This window comes from Mustela nigripes, chromosome 9 (assembly GCF_022355385.1).
Source record: "Mustela nigripes isolate SB6536 chromosome 9, MUSNIG.SB6536, whole genome shotgun sequence".
NCBI lineage: Eukaryota > Metazoa > Chordata > Mammalia > Carnivora > Mustelidae > Mustela > Mustela nigripes.
In genome coordinates this window covers 33659114-33685458 of record NC_081565.1, presented here as the reverse complement: position 1 = coordinate 33685458, position 26345 = coordinate 33659114, and the positions used below count along the sequence as shown (strand labels likewise).

At 51.5% G+C, this 26345-nt stretch overlaps 1 protein-coding gene across 1 annotated transcript in view; it reads right to left on the bottom strand.

The window, feature by feature from the left end:
• The window catches only part of SHB (SH2 domain containing adaptor protein B), a 142074-nt gene that overhangs the window by 37045 nt on the left and 78684 nt on the right, over positions 1 to 26345 (bottom strand). The window contains exons 3-4 of the mRNA XM_059411254.1: positions 17611 to 17826; positions 501 to 672 (exon numbers count right to left, since the gene is read on the bottom strand). Of these exons, the coding sequence (XP_059267237.1) occupies positions 501 to 672; positions 17611 to 17826 (388 nt within the window). The remainder of the gene's footprint in view (positions 1 to 500; positions 673 to 17610; positions 17827 to 26345) is intronic.

Sequence of the window (26345 nt, the reverse complement as noted above, 5' to 3'; positions counted from 1 at the left end):
AAAAAAAAAAAAAAAGATTTTATTTATTTATTTGACAGAGAAAGACACACAGAGAGAGGGAACACAAGCAGGGGGAGTGGAAGAGGGAGAAGCAGGCTTCCCACTGAGCAGGGAGCCTGATGTGGGGCTCGATCCCAGGACCCTAGGATCATGACCTGAGCTAAAGGCAGACGCTCAACGACTGAGCCACCCAGGTGCCCTTAAATAAATAAATCTTAAAAACAAAAAACAAAAACAAAATACTGTCAAAGGCTTGCTCAATAAATACCAAGATGATGTGAGGCAAAACTATCACAGTAGCTAACAAACAATTCTAATTTTAATAGTCAAAAGTAAGGGTGGCAATACAGCATGGAGGGAGAAAGCCCCGGGTCAGGAATCTGGAACCTCCGTTCTATCTAATTCTGTCAGCCAATGACTGACTGGAGGGTGGTCTTGACCTTCTCTCAGCCTTAACAGTGACTAGAACTGAGGCTGGGCCTTGCTCCCTCAGAACTTACATTTGCTTTTCCAGTGGGACAGCAGGATCCACTCTTTCTCCCAAGATCCCACAGAACTCAGGGCTCCCATGCTTGATGGGCTTGAAGCCCCCTCCCGGAGCTCGAAGCTGGCGCCGCCGGTCACGGGAAGGCGAGGGGGATGACTGCCGTTTCTCGTTGCCGTTAAACTGGGCTGTAGGGGAGAGAGAAGGTGCATGGTCACCAGAGCTCAGCCCGAGGGATTACTGGGTGATGCAGCGTGGGGTCACAGTTGATTGTTCCCCTTGGGGGTTTATGATCCACAGAGGGAAGAGCTCCAGGCAATTAATGAACGTGGTTCAAAAGGCCTGAGTTTCCTACAGCTGGTGCCGTCAGAGCTAGACAATGCACTCAAGGAGCTGGTTGAGTCTCCCTCCAGAGGCCCCTGAGCTCAGCCTTAGCTCCAAAGGATGCCCCCTGCTATCTCCAGTAAAGGGGGGGCATGGCACCCACAGGGGCTCAGTCCCCTGGACAGTTGTTAGGGAGGCAGCTGTTCCCCATTTTCTACCTCCAAGTGGCTCCCCTCCTCCCGTTTTCGCACCCCCCACAGGGCATACCATCCACATCTCCCCCCTTTCTCCTGGGATGCCCCTACAGAGCTCCAATCAAGGGTCATGCTGCATCCCCATCTGCTTCTCTTCCTTCGGTGCTCTCTGCATGGGCCCCCCACGCAGGGAGTCCTGTCCCGGGCCCAGTGCCAGGGGAGACTGAAGCAGTGCACAGTGCAGTGTGCAGGGCCTGCTGCAAGCTTCCTCCCTGCCCTGGGCCTGTGAGAGTATCACGCACTTCCACAGGCTTGGGGAGGATACCTCTCAAGGGCAAGACCCCAAAGATAGCCCATAAAGAAAATACTGAGCTGAACCTGGGAGTCGCCAGAAGCATTCCTAGAGACCAGTGCAAGTGCCCCTTGCAAGTTATCTCTCCGGGCTTCAGTTTCCTCCGCTATAAGGGGCGATGGCTGTACCCACCTTGTGGGGTTCCTGCGTGATGGCACCCAGATCTTAGTAGAGTGCCCAGCATGTAGCTGCTGCTCAATCGATGTTATTAAAAAATATTTAATTTTATTATCGTCTCTGCTCAATGTGGACACAGTACTAGGTACTTCACATAAGTGTCCAAACCAACCTGAGTTCCTCTTCCAAGCTTGCCAGTAATTTGCTGTGTGCCTTGGCTAAGCTACTCAACCTCTCTGAGGCTCCATTTCCTACCTGCCACAGAACCTCGAAGATCAGAGAGAAGACATCCTAAGGGCCCAGCACACAGAGTGCTGGGTGAATGGGCCACGCCTTGGGGAACACGGCTCCCAAAGCCAGGTCCAGCTGCAGGCCCACGGACACATGATGGCAGGAATCTCTTCTCCAAAGAACAAGCACAGATGTGGCCAGCTGTCCTTTACCCTGGCGAGCCACAATGGCGATCAACCTCACATTCATGAAGGTGGCAGGAAACCCCAGCCCTGAGGGTGGTGGCCAGTGGTGGCGTGCCGTCTATGGGACTGTGGAATGTGGATGGACTTGTTCTATGTCTCAGCCTCTGAGCGAGATCACCCATCAGGACCGCAAAGCATTGTCATCCCTCCAAGACACTTCTCCATTAACCACTACGGAAAGCAATGGGAAGGGAGGTTTCTGACTACAGAAGGCTCTAGACATGCTGGACCATGGGTATGTGCTCATTCTCATGAATGAGGCAGTGGCCGGTGGCCTGTCCATGCCACCGCCCCACTCCTCAACCCTCCTTCACACGTGCCAGGCGAGCTTGGGGCTAGAGGAACAGCCGTGAGCAAAACAGAAATCCCTGCCTGTGAGGCTGAGAGTCTGAGTGGGTACAGACACGATAACCGAGATTCCAGCTGCGTAACTGCTGTGGATGAAACCAGGAAGGACATTCCAGGCAGGGGGAAGAGAAAGTTCAAGGGCCCTGAGGTGGGAACATGCTTAGGGTGACAGAAACACAGTCCAGGGGGAACAGAGGGTAGTGGGAGGAAGCAGTGCCAGGTCATCGGGCACCATGTCTTGCAAAGGAATTTGATTTTATTCTGCGAGAAATGGGGAGCCACACTGATGTTGGTGGGGTGGGTTCTGACCTAGCACTTCTGAACAGGACCACTGTGCTGAAGAGAGATGGGAGGACGGGGCGGGGGATGGGAACTGCCTGCACTTTCTGCTCAACAGTGCCAACTGCTCTTTAAAAAGCTGATTAATTGAGGGGCGCCTGGGTGGCTCAGTGGGTTAAAGCCTCTGCCTTCGGCTCAGGTCATGATCCCAGAATCCTGGGATTGAGCCCTGCATCAGGTTCTCTGCTCAGCAGGGAGCCTGCTTCCTCCTCTCTCTCTGCCTGCTTCTCTGCCTACTTGTGATCTCCGTCTGTCAAATAAATAAATAAAAATCTTTATTTAAAAAAGTTGATTAATTGAAAGAGAGTGAGCTGCATAGGGTAGCAGTGAGAATGGAAGGGCAGGACAGGCCGACAGGCCTTGTCTGTGCATTCGCAGTGGAGTATGGGGGAAGAGAGGCTCGAGAGGCTACAGGCCTATGGCCTGAGCACTGGAGGGATGGGGCTGGCATTCTCCAGGAGGCGAAGATTCACAGAAAACTGTAATGAATATTTGTGAGGAAGGAGGATGGAGGCCAAACTCCAACCTAGGGACCCCCTCCCCCACCCAGCCCATGAGGCCAGGACCAGCAGTGTGGAGTGGGGACAGAGAGATGACTCACTGGGGGCCGCCCTCTTCTTGGGCTACAGTTCTTTCCTGTGTCCCAACCATAAGGACAGACAGCAATGATAAGACCCTTCTAAGGAACAGGTCCTGGGGCTGGGTGTCTGAGGGAGCCCTCTTCCATCTGGTCAATAACCTGGGCTTACACAGTGGCAGTGAGAGGGTGAAGCCCGGAGCTCCAGCCCCAGCACACATGTCACCGTGCGCCCCTGCCTGGCTTCCCAGCATCCTGGCTCTCCCACCAGGGCTCCTCCTGCTGAACCCCACCAGCCCTCACAGCAACTAGTCAAATGGCGTATATGTTCTTGGGTGGGGGTGAACACTGGGATCAGGTAGACAGGTAAGGGCCCAGTCACACAGCCCCCTCTAAAAAGAGCTGGGTCTTGACCTGATGGATGGGTTAATCAGGAATGGCATTCTCAGCTGGGGTTTTAGAGAGGTCCCTGCCTAGTGATGGAGATAGGATGTGGGGTGGCAACCGGGGAGACCATTTAGGGAAGGTAATGGAGGCTGAATCTCTCCATGGCGGGAGGGATGTAGGAGGTGACTTCAATAGGACTTGGCACTCACAGCCTGAGCCAGGGAAGGTCCCTGTATGGTGCTCCATCAAGAGGAGATCAGGAACCATAAGTGACTCTTAATCTCACAAAACAAACTGAGGGTTGCTGGGGGGAGGGGGTTCGGGAGAAGGGGGTGGTATTATGGACATTGGGGAGGGTATGTGTTTTGGTGAGTGCTGTGAAGTGTGTAAACCTGGTGATTCACAGACCTGTACCCCTGGAGATAAAAATATATGTTTATAAAAAATAAAAAAAATTATATATAAAAAAAAAAGAGGAGATCAGGGATCATGGAACCAGTGTGAACTTTTCCCTGGTCCCTCCCTCTGCTAACTTTCTGTCAGGAATGGAGGGGAGGCTGCTCAGCAGGCCCCTCGCCCCTGGGGGCTACGGGTCCTGAGGTGGGCAGTGAAGCAGCATGATGTTCTAGGCTCAGTTTTGCCATTGGCTACGGAGAGAGAGAGAGAGACCAAATGAATTATATATTCACTTCTGACTAAAACTAGAATTTGGAGATTTTTGCCCACATAAAACCCCACCATGTAACTCCTGGCACAGAAGAGGGAGGAGAGGCACGAAGCACGAACACAGACTACAGAAGGAACCCAAACTCTTCAGCAAAGCCCATGCCCCGCTGCCTTTCCAGCCTCACACCTCACTACGGCCACTTTGAGGCCATGTCTTCTGCCTAAATTACTACCACCCCACCCCCTTCTACCAGTCTCTCTGCCTAAGTGACTCCACTCTGGAGTCCACCTCTTCCAAGAAGCCTTCCCTGACCTCACCCCCTCCCCAGAATCACCATGATCTTAGTCTATGGCCTCCTAATGGCCAATTTCCTGGTCTGAGGCCCTGTGAGCCCCTCAAGAGCAGGAGCTGTACCAACATGTGCCTTTCTGCCCCAAGCTTAGAACATGCCTGCAACCCACCAGGTACCCAATGAACGACTGAAGAAAATTAATGAGCTGTTGTTTCACTTTATTGGGAAAAAAATACCGGTTTTCATACCAGATAAACTCGATAAAACCTAATAACATCCCAGTCAACACTGTAATTCCCTACTGAATTAATTTATACATTCGCTTGCAAGCTTAATAATATAGCCATATATTTTAGAGGGAACAGGTGGTGATGAATGACAGGCTTAATTAGGCAAATCATTTCACCTAAAATAAAATACACAAACTCCAAGTGCAGTGATTCAGCAGCAACAGAAAAAAAAAATTTAAGAACAAAAGCTCCAAACACAACTGCTTTCATTCCTTCTAATTAAGTTTCTCTTTAATCTGCAATTTAAAATGGCAATTCTTTTAATTTAGTGATTTTCTGCAAAAGATAAAGACACAAACCCTCAAAAGAGTATCTGCATTTAGAGAAAAAATATGCCACCCTTGTGAGTCATTAGAATGACAGGACCTAATTAATTGCACCTATAGGCAATTACAAATGGAATCAGAGTTGTGCACGAGGGAGAGGAGACTCGGGGGGCAGGAGCAGGCCCTGGGAGGCAGTGGGAGACGCAGCCCCACTGATGTGCCACCAGCGTCTGTCTCCAGGGCAGGTGAGGGGGCCCCTTCTCGATGCCCTAAATGTCCTTCCAAAAATTCTGGTCTAACGACAGGCCTCAGCCTTTAAAGATTCAGTTCAGGTGCCCCCACTACTGCCCTTTTAGGAGGTCTGTTCTCCATCCACATTATTAGCCTTCATGTCTGGTGGTCGCCTTCCTACTTGTGGGACAGATTTTACACCAATCGGTTCTGCAGTTTAGTCACTCACTGCCAATAATGGATAGCCCTGCCACCCTGTAGTTGATGGTGAGGGATGGGGACTCTGAGGTGAGAAAGAACTTACCTTAAAGGGTCTCAGAGATAAGGGGTGGGATGGGGGTGGGGCAGACAAGGCTTGAGCCCAGGCCTGTGGGTCACCAGGGTCAGCTTCCCCTCTGACTCCTTAGGGCCTTCCTCCCTGTGGTCAGGCAGGGGCTGTGCCTCCCTCATTTGGTCTGTAGTGTACTTCCCACCTCTAGGCCTGGAAAGACCAGCCTCTGGCTCCATCCATGACATCTAGAAGCTTCTAAGACCTGGCAAAAAGCCACCTCTCCACAAAGCCTCCCCTATACTGCCTGCTGAGAGCCCCTTCCTCCTCAGAAGCACTTGGCACTGGGCCCGCAGCTCCACGGGCACTGCCTCCCACTCTACCCCAATCAGCCTGGGTGTTCTGTGGGGGCAGGCGCCTGGCACTGATTCTTTTTCTCTTTCAATCTCTCGTTTGCCCCTAAACCTAATGCTGTCCTTGTTATGGAGACGGGTGTTTAGTAAATGTTTGCTTAGATGAAATAAATGTGTTCCTTTGGGGTCCAGCTCCTTCTTGTTTATCGTTTGGGGCTGGCCAGAGAAAACAAATTCCAAAAGGCCAAAGGGCCTTTAAAGCACAGCTTTGCAGGTCTTACAACCCTTGCTGGCTCCCAGTGCCCCTGGATGGAGGGCAAACTCCTTGCTCTAGTGTTCAAGACCCTCCGTGACTAGGAACGAACCCAACTTTCTGGATTCATCTTCCCCTCCTGGGGTCCACACCCAGCCCTAGGCTCTAGTCACAAAGAATGGCCAGCCCCCAAATCCACCATCTGCCCTTAGGGCTCTGCTTTTCTTTGCCTGCCCTCTGGATTCCTTCTTCACCATCTCTGGGCGCACAAATCTTTGTTATTCTTTAAGGTCCAGCTTCAATGCTACCGCCCAGGAGAGGTTTCACCCTAGACCGCAGGTAGAATTCCCTTCTCTTCTGTGCCCTGCATCCCCTGGCTTCTGCCATTGTCTGATCCCACCCCAGTGGCCAGTAGTGTCTTTTCAGAACCAGGTGGAGCTGGGGCCTCCACTGAACCTCTCCTCATGGGCAACATGCAGCTGACTTTAAAGAATGGCCTATGGGCTGCAATAAGGCCAAGGGATGAAGGAGCCATAGCAGCTTGGCATCATGGAAAGGGCATGAACTCTAGACTTAGACCCCCGTGTGAGTCCTGCCTCTGCCATTACTGTGTGACTTTGGGCAAGTTTCTAAACCCCTCTGAACCTTAGTTATCTCTTCTGTACAACACGGTCATCTACACTTACACCATAAAGGATCACTACGGAAGTAGTTAGTCACAGATGATGTACCAAAGTCCAGGCAGGGCCCCCTGTAAGTGGTGATGCCCTCCCCACGGTCACACCCAGGCTTTGAATACTCCCCTCTTATGTACAGAGGAGGACAGAGTGCCTTGCATCAGAAACCACCTTCTTCCCTGGGGCAAATACTACATTATATGTTAAAAATAATTAATAATTAGAGAGAGAAAAAAAAAGAAACCACCTTCTTTTTCCCTAGCCTCGGCTGTAAGTCCTGACTGAACTGGAAGGTCCAAGAGGCATGACATATTCTCCTTTGTTCGGAGCTGAATCCCCAATGCCAAGGACAGTGCTTGACGTACAGTAGATACTCGATGTCTACCAAAAGAGTAAACCTCCACCTGGGTCAGCAGGACTGTAAAACCTCTATGCATCAATGGAGAAAGGAAACTTGGTAGCTGGACTACCACCTCAACTTATTTTAAAACATTCTGAAGATGGCTTAACTTTTACTGAGTGCTTCCTATGCCTGGGGAGGCATACGTGAGGCCTGATGGGACCCTCTCCTCTGACCCCCACAGCGAGCCCAGGACATGTCAGGGTAATTTGTCTAGGTTTTAGAAACAAGGCCTGGTGCAGGCCAGCAGTCCTCCCAAGCTGAGAGGATCGGGCTGCCGTATCAAGCAGCCCGTCTCAGCTCCTACCTGCTCCCCTTCTGCTTTGGGATTTAAGCCCTGGAAGGCCTCCTCTCACCTGGGGGTGAGGGGTACCCGAGGAGTACCATGCCCTGGGGAGGGACAGGGAAAGTCAGTGGCCCGGCAAACATCCTCCAGTTGTCCCAGCTGACCAAGGATGTGGACAGTGGCCCCGGAGGACAGGGACCATTCAAAGCCAGCTAGAAAGGAGAAAATGGAGCCCAGGGGCCTTGGGCCCCAGGTGAGACCTGTGATGTGTTCCAAGCTCAGTGGCTGCACTTTTCTGGTTGGCCTGGGGTCTCTGATCCACCAGCTATCCACACAGGACAGGGTCCTTTAAGCAGAGACAACAAGGATTAGACAACTGAAAACAGGATGCTCGGAAGGAGTGCTCAGCCCACTGAAGAGGCTTCTTTACGCCTTCTGTGGGTGAGGCAGAAATGAATATACAGGGTGCCTTTGCAAACCACATGGAGCTCCCAGAAGGGGCCTGAGAACACAAGGGCACAGAGAACATAATAAAGGTGGCCAAGGCACTCCTTCTGCACAGTCCTTGGCACTGCTCCCTCCATTCTGCCAACAGCCAAACCTCAACCCTGGTGGGTCTGTGTGTGTGTGTGGGGGTGGTGGTGGAAGGGAGTGTGGAGGGCAGGGGTGGAGAGGCACACAAGGAGCTGCTGCCCAGGCAGCTGTGAGCCCCCCAGAGGGGGCAAGGAGGGAGACAACACAGTGGTCTGGGAAGCTGGAGTGGACCCCATGATCCCCGGAGTCTCTAAAAAGCACCGCAGACTTTCATGACAATGTGTGAACACCTGCAACTGCCTGAAACTGTTCCCATGACAACGGCTTTGCTGCTACGACTTTCTACACATACATTCTGAGTTACCTCATCTGCTCCTCCCCGCACCATCAGTATTAGAATTCCCATTTTACAGATGGAGAAACAAGCCTGAAGAGGCGAGGCCCCTTTGCCGTCCAGTTCAAGGGCAGGCCTCACTCTCCGCCTCCCCCCCACACCTCGTTCTGTGCGTGAGAGCTGCACCTCCACATATCGTAAGACTACAGGCGGCTCAGCAAATGTTTGGTCTGTGTTCCAGGACTGCCAACAAGAGGCCTCTGTGTTCACCTCCCAGACGCATGCAAGCCCCGGGGCACCACGCTGCCACATCTCGTGGGCAGAGCCTGAGAACAGAGGTCTTCATTGTCAAAGGAGGCAGCGGTGACTCCCCAAGAAGCAGGGCATTGGACAGGCTGTGAGGCAGGCGCCAGGATGCCGCTTGGGTTCCAGGAACGCCATCTGGATTCCAGGAACACTGTCCGTGCATGCACACCTAAGCCTGGGCTGGGGAAGGAGGCTCTGGAACAAGGTGGGGTGGGGGAGGGGTGTCTTCGTCCCCTTATTCTGCACCCACCATAGGAAAGAGGCACCAGTATCTGGTGCAAAGACCCCTACCCCAAGGGCTGCTGCTCAGCCATGGCAAGTAGAAGGATAAATCCTAATGTAAATGGTGAAATGATCCATATGCAGAGACCTTTACAGCTGCCAAAGCAAGCCATCTTTATTGTTGTAACCCATTTTACAGATGAGAATCGGAGGGCTGGAAATGGGACTGATTTGGCCCAAGTCAACAGCTAGATTTGAACTTGGACAAAAAATAGTAGTTCATGACGATAGTGGTACCAAAAGCCAGTGTCCACTGACCACTCACTGTCCCAACTCTCAGCATGAACTATGACATCATTTGAAGATGAGGAAACAAGGAATTTGCCCCAGATCACCCTGTTAACAAATGGCAGCACAGGGCTTCAAACCCAGACCCTGCGGCTCTGGCATCTGAGTTTCTGTGCACTCTGTTAGCTCTGGGCCGGGCTCACCTGTCAGATGGAAGGCCTGCTCATGTCTGATGCAGCGTGTTTCCTGATGCTTACACCGACAGACGTCCACAGACAATCACTTAGAAGCCCAGGGCCAGACTTTCCCCCATCCATGAGCCTCAGAGGACCTGCATGGTGGGCAGCTGTGGAAACATGTCTCCCCATCTAGGAGCCCCAAATCTCCAGGCAAACTGTGTATAGGTTTCTGCTGCCGTCCCTCGGGGGCGGGGGGGAGCAGTGAGGGAAAGGGAGAGCGACAGGAGGGGAGGAGCCAAGTGGACGGCCCTCAGGGGCCTGCGTACCATCCACTGGCACATGACTCTCTCCACATACAATACGGCATCTGGACACCTGAACCAACGCTCAGACAAGTGTGGACACACCCTCAGCTTCTTCCTAGGAATTCAGACCAGAAGGGGCAACCGGGGCAATTACCAGTCGTGCAAAAATGCCCCTCCAGCTGCAGGTCCTTCCCTCAGCCTTGTGTGGACAGAAGACAGGCGTACGGCACGAAAGAATGATTTGAAAATAAACCATCTCTGTGGGAGCAGGCTGCCTCATTACCTAGGTATTCTAGTGTCCTGAAGAAATCATGGGGTTGGTTTTCCTGAGACAGGACTTACTGAGTCATTTAACACATTTCTGCATGTTCATTATGTGCCAGGCACAGATCTAGGCAGGGGCCCAGGTGGAACGAGGCAGGCAGAGTCTCTGACCTCACAGAGCTCCAACAATCTCTATCCACAAGATTTCTGCCCTACCAAACAGAATAGCAAAGAGTCTATCAAATCTTTGTGTGTTTTTTTTTTCCCCCCACACAGGAGACAAAAGCACTAGAAGGAACATTTCTATCTATCAATATAATTAGTAGACAAACCAAAGCTATTAAACACTAGAACACTAGTGTTTTCCTTTCTTTTCTTCTTCTTTTTTTTTTTGGCTACTAAATGAATTCATTCATATGTCAAGTAGAAAAACCAACTGGAAAAACCTGTCCTTCAGTAACATATTAGCCAAAGGAAGCGAGCGATCCCGGTTTTCTTTGTAGTCATTTAAACCCTTTTCTCCACAGACCTGCTGTCGTATGTGTTAAACATTAATTACAACTGTTATTCATTACATGGCAAAAAGCTCCCCATACAAACAAAACTGTTAATTTCCTCACAGACCCAAGGCATTCTGGGAAGCTGTGCAAGAGACAGGAAGCCTCACAGGAACCCCACTGGGGCCAATAGTAAGGAGGCGGCGGAGTGGATCTGGGTGTGCCAGGTGATGGTGGCAGGTCTAACACTCCCTGAGGAACCTTCTGCAGAGGCTGAGCCTGTTTGTTCTGAGCACACAAGGATGAATCACGGGGCTCGATGGGAACAGCAAGCCCAGAGAAAGTGTCTGGTGCACAGAATATCCGTGCTCCCAGCTCCAGAGCCTTTGTGTTGGATAGTGACAGGTCATGAGGTGAGCACGGAGTGGGAGCCCCTGCTTCTGCCTCCACAGCGGCCAAAAGCACATGGCACTAACACAAGGTAGAGGCAATGTTCCACCCTTTTTCTGCACTTGAGCTGTCAAGGCAGCAGTGGAAAGAGCAAAGATTTTGCAGGTAGTCTAACCTGGGTTCATGAGCTGTGTGACTGTGGGCTCTCGGAGCCCGCCCGAGTACTGTCATCTGTGTGATGACAGTGAAACCACACCCACCTTGCAGGTCTTCATCAGTGGTGCTCACTAAATGTTAATTTCCTGTCCTTTCCCCCATTCCCCCCCTTACCTTAATAGGATTATTTTAAATTAGCCAACTGAGCTGCTTTGGAGATGACTCACAATTGTTTAGGAAATAGACATACCCAGGACCTTACTTGCCCTCTCTCTGCCCTTGTGGCTTTACTTGATGAGGCCGGGAAGGTGTCAAAACTCAAGAGGATGCCTGGGTAAGGGATGACCAAGCCAGCATTAGCAGCCCCCTTGCAAGTCTGTATCTGGCTTTCCATTATGCACCCCTGGGACAGAGGGGTCCTAGCCCAACCTGGGTGAGGGTGGGGAAGGGACTGCACATTTCTAGGAAGGGCTTCCTGGAGGAGGTAGTGTTGATACCACTAAGCTGAGCTGTGTGACATCCCCTCTCTACCTTCTGACCCCAGAACCTAACACATAACATGTACAAGGTACACTGTAGGTGCTCAAAGCAAAAGTCCTCAGGTCAGCAGCATCAGCAATTCTTGGGACCTTGTTAAAAATGCAAATTCTCATGCCTCATCCCCAGAAACTACTGCATCAGGAACTCTGAGGAGTGGGACCCAACAATCTATTTAATGTTTCCTTTGTGTGAGTCCCCTACTTGCTCCTGAGCAAGCCAACCATGGCTAGAATGGGGAGGGAGACAGGGGAGAAAGGCAGTGGGGACCCTCTCATACCCAGGGACCAGTGACCCAATCTTTGTGAAGGACTGAACAAAGAATGGGAGCACTGGGTGGCTCACTGTTGGAACTACTGCAGGAATGGAGGCCAGGACTCCCAGCTAAGTATTGCTTTCCACGGCACCCTTGCTACTCAGTGCCAGGTGCAACGAGGAATGAGCTCTGCTAAGTGGGGCTATGTGCCTTCCAGTACCTCTTCATGGAGTATTGTTTTAATATTAAATTAAATTTTATTTAATTCAGTAAACCTTCCCTGAACACCAATAACCGTTCTTTCATGTGTGACCCTTTAGGGCTTACAAAGTCTTTTCACCCAGACCTTTTCCTGTGATCATTATAGAAACGTGGTGTGACAAGAGTTGTAAGTATCCCCTTTTTCTAGATGGGAAAACTAAGGCTCAGGGAGACTGAATGGCCTGTCTGAGGTGGCACGGCTGGGGAGTGGTGGAGCTGGCCTGTGGACTTAGGACTGTCAAACTCCGTCTACTGCACCATGGACTCCAAGCATGCCTAACACTGTCCAGGGCTTTTGAGCACAGAGCAACTCGCAGAGAGGCTAGTGGGGAAGACAGACAAATTCCCAAAATAACTATGTTTAGCACTGTCTTCTCTTTAGGTCTGTCTTCTCTCTTTGCTGGAAAGTAGACCTGTCGCTGGCTGAACCCAGGGCATTGTCTGAAAAGTAGCTTCAGGGGGGACCAATCTTCAGTGGGTGGAAAATGAGAAAATGAGAAAATGAGAAGACTTTGTTCCTGTATAAGATTTCAAGGATGCCCTGCCGCCTGGCTCCTTGAGCAAGTACTCTGATCATTTGCTTCTCAGAGGCAATTATAAATCATTAAGAATGTGGCTGTTAACTCTACTCATTGGATTAAAAGGAAACTTTGTGGATGGCCTGACTGATTCTGCTATGAGGTCCCTGGCAGTTCTCCTCGCCTCTCTGGGCCTCAGTTTCCCCAGCTGGACAAGGAGGAGTGGGATGCCATGGTGTGGGAGCCCCTCCCTGTGCTGGAGGGTGGCAGAGCATGACTAACCCATGGGATGGGTATGGTCACCCCCTGCCCCATCCTGGTACGAACTTTCGGGATGGGGCTCCTACTGGATCCTCTCTTGAAGCCATTCCAGATGGGAACACACATCCCAGTAAAGTCTTCTACCAGAGGGAGTAATCTGTACAACGGCAATGAAAGGCTTATAGCAGCACACCTGTGGGTTCCAACCACATTTTGTGCAGCATCTCTGACAGAATCAGGGAGCCTAGACGTCAACTGGGTTTGGGCTGGGGTTTGGGGTTGGACTTCACAAATCCTGGCTCTGTGGCTGACTAGTCATGGGACCCTTCTTTTTGGACCTCAGTCTTTTTTATCAGTAAAATGAGGAAAACTCATTTCCCAGAGGGTGGCTATGAGGATTCAGTGAGATAATGGACGCAGAAAGTGCTCAGTCGATGGCTAACACTTCTGTGATGTGGTTCCCTTAAGCCTCACTGACACCGTCTGCAGTGGGCACATTTCCCAGGTGAGAAATCCGAAGTTCCAAAGATAGGTTCAATCCCTGTCCTCCCAGAGGCCCCTCAGAGATGTGAGGACACTAATCCATACCACCCAGAGCCAATGTCTGCTTCTCTAGATTATGCTCCCAGCTCCTCTGCCCTACCCTGGGGGGGCCACCTCCTCTGCAGGCTCCATTCATCCATGTCACAGACCCTGCCACAGCCCAGGGCAGATGAGACCCTCCAGACCAATCCCTGCCTCCCCGAGACAGTGTGGTATCCCCCGAGGCTGCTTTTCCTGCCCCACACTGGGCAGAGCTCCACAGAGCCATGGTGTGGGCCCAGAGCTGCCTCTCTGAGGGCACAGGGCCGGGCAGGAAGGCCATTTCTAGACCTTCCTGCCGCCTTGCAATTTGTTGCTGTAAAGAATCCCAGAGGGTGAAGTCAAAGCATGCCAGGAACTAAAACTACCATCTCTGAAGGCAGTTGTCTCTGCCAGGGGGGAAGGGAGCTGACAGCTTGATGGCAGCCATAGCAGCTCGTCGTGCACCGTGCACCGTGGGGTTGCAGCCTGCCTCTTCCTAGGAGTCGGCAGTGCCAGAAACCTGACCAGTCATCTGTCCTGGGGGCTAGGATCAACAAAGGCCGCGTGTGCGGGAAGGGACTCCAGTGCTGGGTGGCTGGAGGCTCTGGCTAAGGCCACAGTTGGCTTCTGGGAGGAAGAGCAGGCAATGAAAGCCCAAGGCTTTTTGGAGACCTTGTGGTATTTCTCACCCGCCTGGCCACAGAATTCTAGGACAGGGGAAGACTTTAATTCCCAGGAAGCCAGAACCACCTCACACCCTGTGACAGCTATTCTCATGCTAGGGAGTGATAGTCGAGCCTTCCCGAGGCAGCAACCCTGAAGCCTCAGAGTACGGCTTAGCTGGGAAGGGTCTAACTTCCACAAAGGCTCGTCTGCAGCTGGGAAGGGTTACTTCTATGGAGATGCCAAAGCACACCTTTGAGAAATGCCTGTTTCCATGAATGCAGTACTGGACAGCACTTAGAAAGGAAGTAAGCACTTTTGCTTTGCAGGCTGAATCGTGGAGATAATTTAGAGCCCCCCAACCTCCCGGTCTCTGATTAGCATGGTGGGGTGCTGAAACACGGAAGCAATCCCGGAGGGGACAGGCCACCCCGACATGGCTGGGCAAAGCCTCTACCAGCAAGCCTGCCTCAACTGAGCTTCTGCTTGCAAATTCCCATTGAGGGGAAGCACATGATAACTGCCAGGTAGAGAGCACATTCTTCTCACTCACCTGGACCCTGAATCCCTGTGGCTCCTTCTCAGGGGGCCCAGCTCTGCCCTTTGGAGCTCCCTTACAATCCATACCCTTTGGAAATTTGAAAACACTGCCAGGTTCATTCATCCAGGCTAAAAATGCAGAACCAGAGAACACAGGAGGTGGAAAGAGCGAGTAATGATTTTGCCCCGCCAGTTTTAATCCCACACAGAGGCTTCCCAGCTACAGATCCTGCACCCTGGGCTCCCAGGACCCATCAGAGAGCTCCTCAAAGTCTAGAAAAACCATGTGGCACATTTCAAACAGGTCTTGTAAGAATACAGGGCCTAGCCAAGCATGGCCTTGCTCCCTGACGACACCACTGACTTGCTAAAGTGTGTGCGCGTGGAGATACCCATGTGCGTGCACATACACATGGGAATACAGTCCGTCATTCCTGGGCTGCCATACTTCTGGGTTTACAAATGCAACCCCAGCAGCACTCGAGCTGTCCAGTTGAGTTGTTCCAATTCATTGCCCTTATCTGGAAGGTGGCCCTTCCACCTCTCACTCCTAACTTGAAAAGTTAAGGTCCTGTAGGTTAAGTGCTTTTCACTTTAACATGCATATGAGGGCACCGGGTGGCTTAGTGGGTTAAAGCGTCTGCCTTTGGCTCAGGTCATGATCCCAGGTCCTGGGATTGAGCCCCACATCAGGCTCTCTGCTCAGCAGGGAGTCTGCTTCCCCCTGCCTCTCTCTGCCTGCCTCTCTGCCTACTTGTGATCTCTGTCTGTCAAAACACACACACACACACACACACACACACACACACACACACACCATGCATATGAATCACCTGGGGGCCTTGTTAAAACAGATCCCAACTCCATAGCTCTGGGGTGGGGCCTGAGACCCTGCATTTCTCACCAGCTCCTGGGGAAGCTTCTCGTCCAGGGACCACGTTCTGCGCAGCCGGGGGACCAGACTAGAGCATCAAAGGTACCACCACCCTCAAGTGACCTGCTGGTCAGTCCAAGGGGAGGCCCCACACCTGTCTGCAGTGCTATCTCACACCAATGCCCTAGGTGTCTGGGAGAGCTGCCACATGAGTCCTTTAATCAAAACAGTGTTCGCAGAAAGAAAGCTCTTGGATGGCACTGGCCCCATTCCAGCTCCTCTCACGCCCAGGAGGAGGAAAGCCCCTTATCAGCCATGCCAGGGGAGAGGGGTGGTCCTTGGATTCCCTTGTGCCAAGGGAAGATAGGAGGCTGTGAAATGCGCGGAGGCAACCTGACCTTCAACCACACGACTATGCTTGCCTCTGGCTCATGGCCAGGCGCTCAGAGCTTGGCAGGCAGAGACCAGCACCTAAAAGAATTAACCACATGATGAAAGAAACGTTCTACCAGAGTTGAGAGCAATAAACTCAACAGGCCCAGAGAGGCAGTAGAAAAGCCCTCGGGATGTGTGGCTGTGTCTCAGGGAGGGCTCAACAGAGATGGCAATATTTGCGCTGGGTCTGGAAGGAGGCACAGGATTTTTTCCATGGCACGGGAGGACATTTAGGCAGAAAGAATGGGATTTGCACACCACATACTACGTCCAGGGAACTACTGGAGTATAATGTGGCAGGAATAGGTAGAACATCAACTGAGGGGATCAGGATGGGGGTAGGCGGATGCCCCACTGCTGAGGGCTAAAAAGGAAGGGTCTAGTTATGCATGAAAAGGGGGGATTTCAGGCAAAAATGAATCTTAAATTAAAAACAGAAACTCCCCTATGGACCTGGGTGGCTCAGTTGGTTAAGCATCAGACTCCTGATTTTGCTCAGGTCATGATCTCTGGGTCAAGAGACTGGTCAGGCTCGGCGCACTCAGTGTGGAGTCTTGCTTGGGATTCCCTCTGTCCCTCTGCTGCTCCCCCTGTGTGCGTGTGCTCTCTAAGAAAATAAAATCTAAAAAAAAAGAAAAGAAAAGCCGTCCTTTTGGGCTTTCAACATGGCAAGAATTAAATGAGTCATTCAATGCCTCTTTTTTCACATTCCTAAGCTCTTAGATGTGTAAGAAATCTTTTGCATCTGGCTCTTCACCTTCTAACATTAAGATGAAGCATTTTCCTCAGCTGTTATAAACTCTTCGTCAACATCGCCTGTGAAGAGCAGTACAGTATTCCACTTAACCAATCTCTGTCTGCTGGACATTCAGGCTGTTCCCCACTTTGCATAATCATAATGCCTTTTCCGAGTTTTCAATCATAACCCTGGAAGGGATGCTTAGAATCAAAGGTTGTGCACATCAGCTTAAGACCTGTGACACATGTGGCGGGGAGCTTTCCAAAAGGTTGTATGAGTGGAATTTTGGTGCTGGGACAGATTTCCAGATTCTGCAGAACCGAGTGAGGTGGAGGGGGGCACCCCAGTCATTCTCAGCCAGGCCGAGAGCGGGTTTGAGGTCAGGATGCGCCCATGCCTAGGCTCCGTGCCCAAGCTGGGACAGGAGATGCAGTGACCCTGGGTACTTGCAGGCCTATTACAGCTGTATAGCTAGATGGAGGCACTGGGCTCCCTCAGGCCCAGCAGGAGCCACTCTGCAGGTTGGTCCTCTTCTAATTGGTAAGAAAATTCCTTCTGAAATCTTGGCTTCAGTGAATTAGAGCAATACCAACAGGACCAAGACAGTCAGACAATGAGATCATACAGGCCGTCTGTGAAGACTAGGGAGACTGGAACCAAAGCCCTAGGGGCCAGACCTTGGATTTCCATTTGGCCTGACCTGGCCTCCCTTCCCTCCAGGACTCTCATCATCTTCGAGGGGCCCAGGTGGACTAGAAAAGAGGACAGCCCAGCTCAAGTGGATTCTCAAATGAAGCCCCATGGTTTACCTGAACAAGAGGGACCGGTGCCCATACCCCCTTTACCGAAGGTGAGTACTGAGTGTGGGTCAGCAGCCCCCTCTGAGCGGGGCCACTGGCTCCTTACCTGCCAGAGCTGGGATGGTGACCCTGTTCCACTCCCATGGCTGGTCGTACTCGTCGGCGGGCCTGTCGTCGTCCTGGGGCAGCTTGCTCTCCCGCAGTCGGGGGCTGACCGTACTTTCGGAGTCCGAGTCGACACTTTGGCCCTCAGGTTCATAAGGGGTGTCGTATAATTGGATACCTTTGTGATGAGACCGGACACTTTCTTGCCTCTGAAACTCTGCAGGCAAAAAGGAAGGAAGCAGAGATGTAACAGGTGCACAAGGACTTCCTCACCTGGGACGTGCCAGGTGATGCCCACAGGAGTCCAGTCACCAGCCAAGAAGGGCACAACTGCACAGGAACAGGACCCTGTTTCTCATCTTGAACTATCCCTCCCCACCCCCTGAAGGCAGCATCTCTGCTCTCACAGGGCAAGGCTTCCTCACAACAATCTCAGGCTCCTGGACCTAAAGAGAGAACCAAAAGGTTTGCCGCCGCCATCTGCTCCTTCACTGTGGTCTGTAAGGGGCAGGGCCCAGATGTGCACATGATCTTCCAGGTGTTCTGACATCAGCTTGGAACAGAAAGAGCCCTCAGCCCCTTGCTTTACGGGTGAACAGGGTCTTCCCCACAAGGACTATTCCCCATCCTCTGGACTCTCATTCTCTACCTGAAAAATGAAATTAGGCCAAATGACCCTCCAGTTTTCCTTCAGCTAATAAGTCCAGAGCCTCGCCAGGACCACCATTTTCTCCCCTAAAAAGTCCCACGAGCACCCTTGTCTCTGTGTTTCTGCCTCCGCCAGAGCCTGCCCGTCTTCTGACACAATGAGCACATCCGAGGGACTTGAGAGCACATGTCCAGTTGCACTGCTAAAGGGGGGAGACTCAATCCTTTGGAAAGGATGCCAAGGTCTGGTCCTTGGTGGGCTGAAGGGTAACTGCCCATTTAGCCCAGGCCCCAGACAGGGGGCACCCATTACCTGCTTTGATCCTAAATACCATTGTGTGAAGGGCCTGCATGGGGCATATGGAAGGGGTTCACTGGAGAGACTGCTCTGAGGAGGCCCACTGCTTCCTGAAGAGGTATAACAGGCACCTAAATGACCAGAATTCCCATGGCAGAGGGGCTCAGTGCAGGGCCTGTAAGGGATGAGGCAGCGGGGGAGAGAGGACACGTGAACTGACAAGCGAACACAGGAGGGCTGGCATTCCCTGTGGTAGTACTGAGGCAAGCCAAGGCGGGGTGGCTGGAGCGGACAGACAGACTCACTGCCCTTCTGTTTCCCTGTGGTAATAATATAACTCTGTCATTTTAACCAGTTTTAATGACACAGTTCAGTGGCACGAAGTACATTCACACTGTTGTAGAGCCATCATCACAACCCATTCCCAGAACTTTTTCCTCTTCCCAAACTGAAACTGTACCTAGTACATTCTAACTCTCCAGGTTCCCCTCCCCCAGCCCCAGCAGCCACCATGCTACTTTCCGTCTCCATGAATCTGATACCTTATGTAAGGAGAACCGTATGGTACTTGTCCTTCTGCGACAGGCTTGTTTCACTTGGCATAATGTTTATAAGGTTCTTCATGCTGTAGCACATGTCAGAATTTTGTTTCTTTATGAGGAGGAATAGAACTCTGTCTTTTCATTGCTCACTTCTGATGGAGCACTGGGTTCAAGGAGGTGAAAGGGGAGAGGCAGGGTTTGACATAAAAGGGGTGAGGGTTGTTGAGAGTGAACTGTTTAAAAGGACTCCTTTTTTTTTTTTTTTAAGATTTTATTTACTTATTTGACACAAAGAGAGAGAGAGAGAGAGAGAATGAGTGGGGGGAACAGGCAGGCAGAGGGAGAGGGGGAAACAGGCTCCCACTGAGCAGGAAGCCCAACCTGGGGTTCGATCCCAAGACCCTAGGATCATGACCCAGGCCAAAGGCAGATGCTTAGCTGACTGAGCCACCCAGATGCCCCTTAAAAGGACCCTTGAGACATTCACCAAATCAGAGATCCAATGGCATAAAGACATGGTAGAAGGCCAGGGACTTACGTGCCTTGGAAGAGGAGCTGACAAGACACCTGGTGACATCAGCCCTTCTGAGCGAGAGCGTTGTTTTTAGGCTGGGCTTCACGTTCCAGGGCCAGCTCACGGGAATGACGACACTCCCCGCGCACACGCCCTGACACGGCAGAAGCCAACTGATGTCGTGCCCGTGCTGTTAGTGTGGACAGTAACTGACAGGACGGTAACATTCCCAGAGCTCATGAAGTCACACACCAGCTTCACAACTATGTTGTTCCCAAGTACTGCCTGGGTGATTCCTTTCTATTTTTGCTTATGCTGCCTCACTTTTTAGAGTTCATAAATTTATGAGAAAACTTTGATATAACCACCCATAAGACATCATCCTTTACTAAAAACAGTGGATCAGCGTGAAAAGAACGAATGAGAACAAACCAAGCAGGTAGGTCCTACTGCCCGCTGGGCACCTAGCACAAGGTCTGCTTTCTCTCTGCTGAGAAGGGACACGAGCCAGTGCTAGTGAGCTGAGGGGTGTGTGTGTGTGTGTGTGTGTGCGCGCGCGCACGCAAGCGGCACACAGAGATACTTTGGCAAACACTTTCTCTTTTTAGAAAGAGAGGGAACAAAATGGAAAAAACCTCTCATTATATGGTTCTCACGCCTAAAATCCTATCCCCTCCTAGAAGACGTCCCATACTTTGGCAAAACATGGCTTTACTGCATCCCCCAAGTAAACTGGGATCATTTAGTAGTTTTAAGGATATTGTTTTCCTTTTTATGGGGGAGGGAGAGGAAAAGAAAGAGCTATAAAAGGTAGGACTTGGTCACTTCAAAGTGAATACCGACTGTAAGATGCTACAGACATCTCTGTAATTCACTAAACCTACCAAACTACCGAATCTGGTCTGGGGCTGTCGCCATCCGCGTCTCTCTCACTGGTTCTACAAGTGCAGTCTAGCTTCCTGTCCTTGGAAAAGTCTGAGGTCTGAGGACACTGGGGCTTCATCTGACAGGCACTAGAAGACCACCCTCCTCTTCGCCCTACTTTACAAGCAAGACCAGCGACCACTAACGCACTTTGCTTGAGAATCACCTTTTAATCCTGGCTACCGCGAAGCAATTCACAGATGCGCATCCATAGGCTTCCAGGAGTCAGGCGTGCCCTTGCTCTCCCCCTCCCGGAGCCTGGCCGCAAGCAGATATCCAAAGAGTGCGGGTGGGGTAAATGAGCGACAACTGACAGCCAGAAACCACTCCTTACCCCGAAATTCCCGTTAATTTATGGAAGTCCCTGACAGCAGTGATAAAGTATGTGGAGCGATATGCCAAATGCATACAGTTTAGGATTACACAATATGCAGGAGACATGGATATTCTACATAAATACCAGCATAAAAGGAAAACATGTGCAGTGAACAGATTAGCTATTAAATCAGAGGGGCCTGTGCGTACACCTCTCATACAGAATTTATTGTTCCAAAGGCATCTGTGCCTTCCTAAAGCTGGGTTAGTAATGGTATGCAGTTAGGGCAGGGGATGTTATAATGGTAATCATTAAGCCAAGCTTCCCCCTGTAGTACATGGTGAATTCAAATTTTCATTAAGGCTGCAACAATAGGGAACAGTTAAGTAAATTATGGCACGCTAACTGGATGGAATATTAAGCAGCCATTAAAATGATAAATCTGAAGATTATGTAGCTACATGGAAGAGCGTGCATGAAATTATGCTCAGTTAAAACGTAAAATACAAGATTGTTGACGTGTTGAGCAAACTGCATAATGTGGGCTTTCGAAACAAGTCCTGGCCACTGTTTGGAGATGAGGCCCCAAAGGGAATTCTGGTACTGCTTAGGAATTGCTGAACACTGTCATCACACTCTTTGCCCACAATATGCACACTTTGATGACACCAATGTTGTCAGTATAGCCACACACGAATAAAGGGCCGACAGCCTGAAAGGCGAAGGTAAGCAGCTACTGTGCATGGAGGAAGGAATTATTGTGTAATTATTTCTGAAAGTTGTTTTAAATAATGAATTAGGATGCCAGGGAAGAAACAATGTAATTAAGACAGGAGCCCATGAAAGTAAATATGGTTTGAAGCAAGATTGGGCTTACAGGAGCTATGTGCATTTCCGAAGCAGCTGCCCTTCCCTGAGAAAATGCTCATTTAGGGATCTTCTTCTTTCCCAGGAGAGGCTCACCCAGGGCCCCAGGAAGTCAAGGGCCAATGCACCAGGTCAGCTCATCAGACATTACTGTCCCCTGCCTAATGACTGGACCCACCCCCCTTATTACCCAGACTGATCTGTGAGGGTCGAGAGACTAATCTCACAGGGGGAGCTGGTGACCATATGTTTTAAGTCACAAGTTATCTGGACATCACCTACTATAAATTCATGGAAAATGACCTTTAATACCAGTGGCAGGCTGTGATTTCATGCCTCTTCGGCAAGGAGCAGATCATGAAATTGACAGGGTGGGGATTTCTGTTGATCTCTGGAATGGAAAGGGTGTCAAGTGGAATCACACACAGAGAAAGAGAAAAAAAATCAATCAATTAATCAATTAATCAGCACTTTCTCTAGAATCAGAGAATGTCAGGCCCGGAAGGAGCCCTGGGAGCCTACACTCACCAAAGGTGTAGAGGCAGATGTGTTGACCAAGGGCTGTGGCGGGTGGAGAGGCAAGGGCCAGGGGAGTATCTGAGTAAGGGGCCCAGGACAGAGCCCAGCGCAAACCAAGAGGCTCCTGAGTAGATCTGATAAGGGTTTACGGTTCCCCAAGTCCACAAGCAACAAGTGACACTCTACACCAGGGTTCACCAGCTCTGTGCCATTGCCTTCCTGCCCGCCCTTACTGTGCTCTGGCTGCCAGGAAGCTCAGAGTTAATTTTGCTTCACTTCAAGAAGATTCACTCACCCTTCCTTCTATATGGACTTTGATTTCCATTACAATGGTCTCATTACAGACATTTAAGAAAACGATGGACAACCTCAAATCTCTATTTTGAAAGAGATGGATATACATCTAAATAAAAAAAATGTGTAACACCTCATGGTATATATCTTACTAGTAAAAAGACAACAAGAAAATAAAGTTTTTCTTTACCTCTTGACCTTCCCTTCAGGACCAGGAAAAGGTCTCTGTTCAGTTTTTTTCCTTTTTTTTAAAGATTTTATTTATTTATTTGACAGAGAGAGATCACAAGTAGAGAGGCAGGCAGAAAGGGGGAAGCAGGTTCCCCACTGAGCAAAGAGCCCGATGCGGGGCTCGATCCCAGGACCCTGAGATCATGACCTGAACTTAACCCACTGAGCCACCCAGGAGCCCCTGAACGGAGGTCTCTGGAAGGCCGAGGCTGAGGCTGAAATCCATGTGCATCCCTGGGGTACCCAGGCTCCTCCAGAAGCACCGGTACCCACCCCTCCTCACACCCAGTGTCTGGCACAAGAGCCAGATGGAGATACGAGCCTGGTCTTCGAGAAGCCCTTGATGGGGGAGAGCCAGAGTCTCCAGCACAGACATGGCTCAGGATCCTCAATAGCAGGAGATGTGAGTACTAGCACTCGGCTCGGAGAAGCCTGGGAGGGCCTTTGGGAATCTGGCCGTGAGGTCGCAGCCCAGTTGTGCAGCCCGGAAAGCAGACGTGTTATGGGGGAAGGACTGAAACAAAGGCACAGGGGCTGGAAGCACAAGGTGTATGAGGGGAAGGTGGGCTGTCCAGGGGGCCCGGTGGGAGAGGACGCTGGAGGCAGGTAGAAGTGGGTAGTAGATACTCTTGGATGCCACAGGATGGCACCTCCACGAGTGTCTAAGGAGAGGTGCCTCAGACCCTCCAGGCAGGGTGGAGCTGGGCGGGGAGAGGCTGGCACAGACGTGCAGAAGCCTGGCTGGAAATGATAGACGCTGGCCTGCAGGCCCCTCACCTCTAATTTTCCCAGCTGGGCTTGTCTGGGAATTGACACTAGATCCCAAATCATAGGGCGGCAGAGCTCAGTAAGGATGTGTGGCCCATGAGGCCTCCATTCCCAGGCCAAAAAACCCTCTACTCAGCCAGTGGTGGGCGTGCCTGGTTGGGCCACCAGACCTCTCCCACATTATGGCATGGAAACCAGCAGGACCCATGCCTAAGATGCCTGGGATAGGGGTAGGCTAGACTCAGAAGTTCAAGGCTGCTAGTAATTAGAACAATGAACCCTTCACTGACTGCCTATACCATCCAGCTGGAGGAAGGCAAAGCCCTAGGTCCAGGTGAGTGACAGGTTCCACAGGACAGTGCAGTGGCTGGAAACACAAATTCCGCCAGACTGCGTGGGGCCGGGGCCCCGCTCCAGGGGAGGACCCAGGGCAAGCTGCTCCAGTTTCTGTGTCTCTGGAGGGGGGAATGACAGTATCCCCCTTGGAAGGATGTTATGAGAGTTAAATGAATTCATGTGCATTCAGCTTCTAGAATGGTGCCTGGTGCACAGAAAGCACTCCGAAGATATGGCTATTACTGTAGTTGCTACTATTGGGCTTCCTTGGAACACCAGCCTAAGACCCTTCCTCCTCAGACACTGCCCTTGGTTCCCCAGAGCCACGAAAGCTCTGCTTCCTGAAATCTGACAGGCCAACCCTGCAGTCGAAATAGAAGGGTTTTGACACCAACCTCTACGCCTACTTCCATTTCTGGATCCAAAACTTCCGATTTTTGCTGCTGCTTTGGCAATCTCTTGCCCCCATAGGGGACCCTGGCTCTGGATCAACTCTGGTGCCTCACAGGAAGCACACAGGGAGGTCTCAACGATCAGCAGTTTAATCACTACATTTTACAGATCGGGAAGCTGAGACCTGGGGAAGGGAAGAAAGGAGCAGGGATGAGGCCAGGGGTCCTCTAAATCCCGAACCAGGACTCCTCCTCCTGTCTTTCCCAGACACTTCCTGACATCTCTTTTGTCAGACTGTCTAGTTCTTAAATCTTCCGGAGGCCGGGGCATCTATTTCAGTCCAGGCTGAGGTGTTAAAATCACACCCAGCACCACAGACCGAGTGAGGAGCTGCACAGGATTAGGTGGTGGTGGTGGGGGGGGGGGGCTGTTCCTAATTAGGCATGCAGCTGAAAATCAGCCAAGTTCCAGGGCACCACATCAAAGGGAAGACGGGGGACATCCATCCCCATCCGAACTGTTAAAAGCATTTACTGGAAAAAGGCCCGACTCCTGACTGAGGTGCTTCAACGGATGTCTGATTTCAGGTAGCCCTCGGAGGCCCAGGCAGCGGCGTGGGGCAGTAGGAGTCGTCCTGGGTGGATGCTGCAGGCCAGCAAGGGCGGGGCAGGGAGGTTCGGAGATGAAGCCTAGATAAACCCAACGCAGCACGAGCAGGAGGCCCCACCTCCTCCTCCTCTATCTGGTCTGGTTTCCGGAGCTGTCTAGAAGCCAGGAGACTGACTAATTGGAGTTCTCTTACCATGTTTTCCAGGCATGCACAGAAACACCCAAGAAGCGGAGAGAAGCTGGGGGTGGGGCGCGAGAACAATGGTCGCGACTAAGGGAGCAGAGAGGGACTGCTGCCCGGCAGAACCTGCACCACTAGCTCTTTTCGGCTCAGCCCAAGGGCGAGGGAAAGGCCCCGGTCTGAGTCAGGGAGCCCAATTTGCTCCCTTCCCTCCATCAGCAGCCATGATGGGGTCTGATGGGGTCTTACCTCGAGGACCCCTGTGGCGAGACACCACAGGGGAGACAAGTCTGTGCACCTGGTGACACCACATATGCTTCCCTCGTGATTTCAAAGGCCACGTGGGCCTCTTCACAGAGCCCTCAGGCCCTCTCTGCAATTATGGCTAAGTCCTTAAGGCCTGCCTGTCACTCTACGCTCTTCCAGGGACAGCTCTGGCGTGCTGAGGCCTCTGAGAGGCGGCAGGCCAGGGTCCTGTCGCCATCCCCTGTGGAGACTCACTGAGGCGAACTTGCTGCTCCAGGATCTTGGCTGCTCCCGGGCTCAAAGCAGTGCATAATAAACAAGTCTCCACTCAGAATGGCAACTTCCTCAAGAGACAGCTTTTTGACTCCATGTCAACTGCAAAACCCAATTCACAGGCCATCAAGGAGCCTGCCTGCTTTTCTTCCTCTAGCATTCACTGAGCCCTTACTGTGCGCTAAGGTGGGCCCCAGGCCAGATGCTGAGCACTCACAGTGGGTGAGACAAGGCTCCTTCCCGCCCTCCACCAGACCTCATGGTTCTGCAGGAGAATCGGGATGTCACCATCCATAAGCACCGACTGATAAACAGGAGTTACTGAGCACCTGCCCAGGCCAGGCACTGACCTGGGCACTGGGTGTATATCATTCCTCATCCCCACGGTGCACAGAGGCAAGTGCTACTGTATTTTACAGTGCAGAAACTGAGGCTTCGGGTCAGAAGCCCAGCTGGAACTGACCTGGTTCTGACAGTGGCAGCTCTGTGGAGGCAGACAGTAAATGCTGTCCCAGGGATTTCGAAAACCTTCAGTGAGATGGTAGTTCACAGACTCTCAAGTCCTAGTGCAAGAACACCCCTCAAGGGCCAGAGATCTGCCTGGTCTCATAGATGGTGAATGGTGAGCCCTGGGTTGAGTCAGGAAAGGACAGACAGGTAAAGATGAGGGGCACCAGGAGAAGGGCATGTCGAACTGACAGGCCAACCCTGTCAGTTGGAAGAAAGCTCGAGGGGTTCTGAGGAAGTCCACATACTATGAGCTGCCATGGGCTCGGA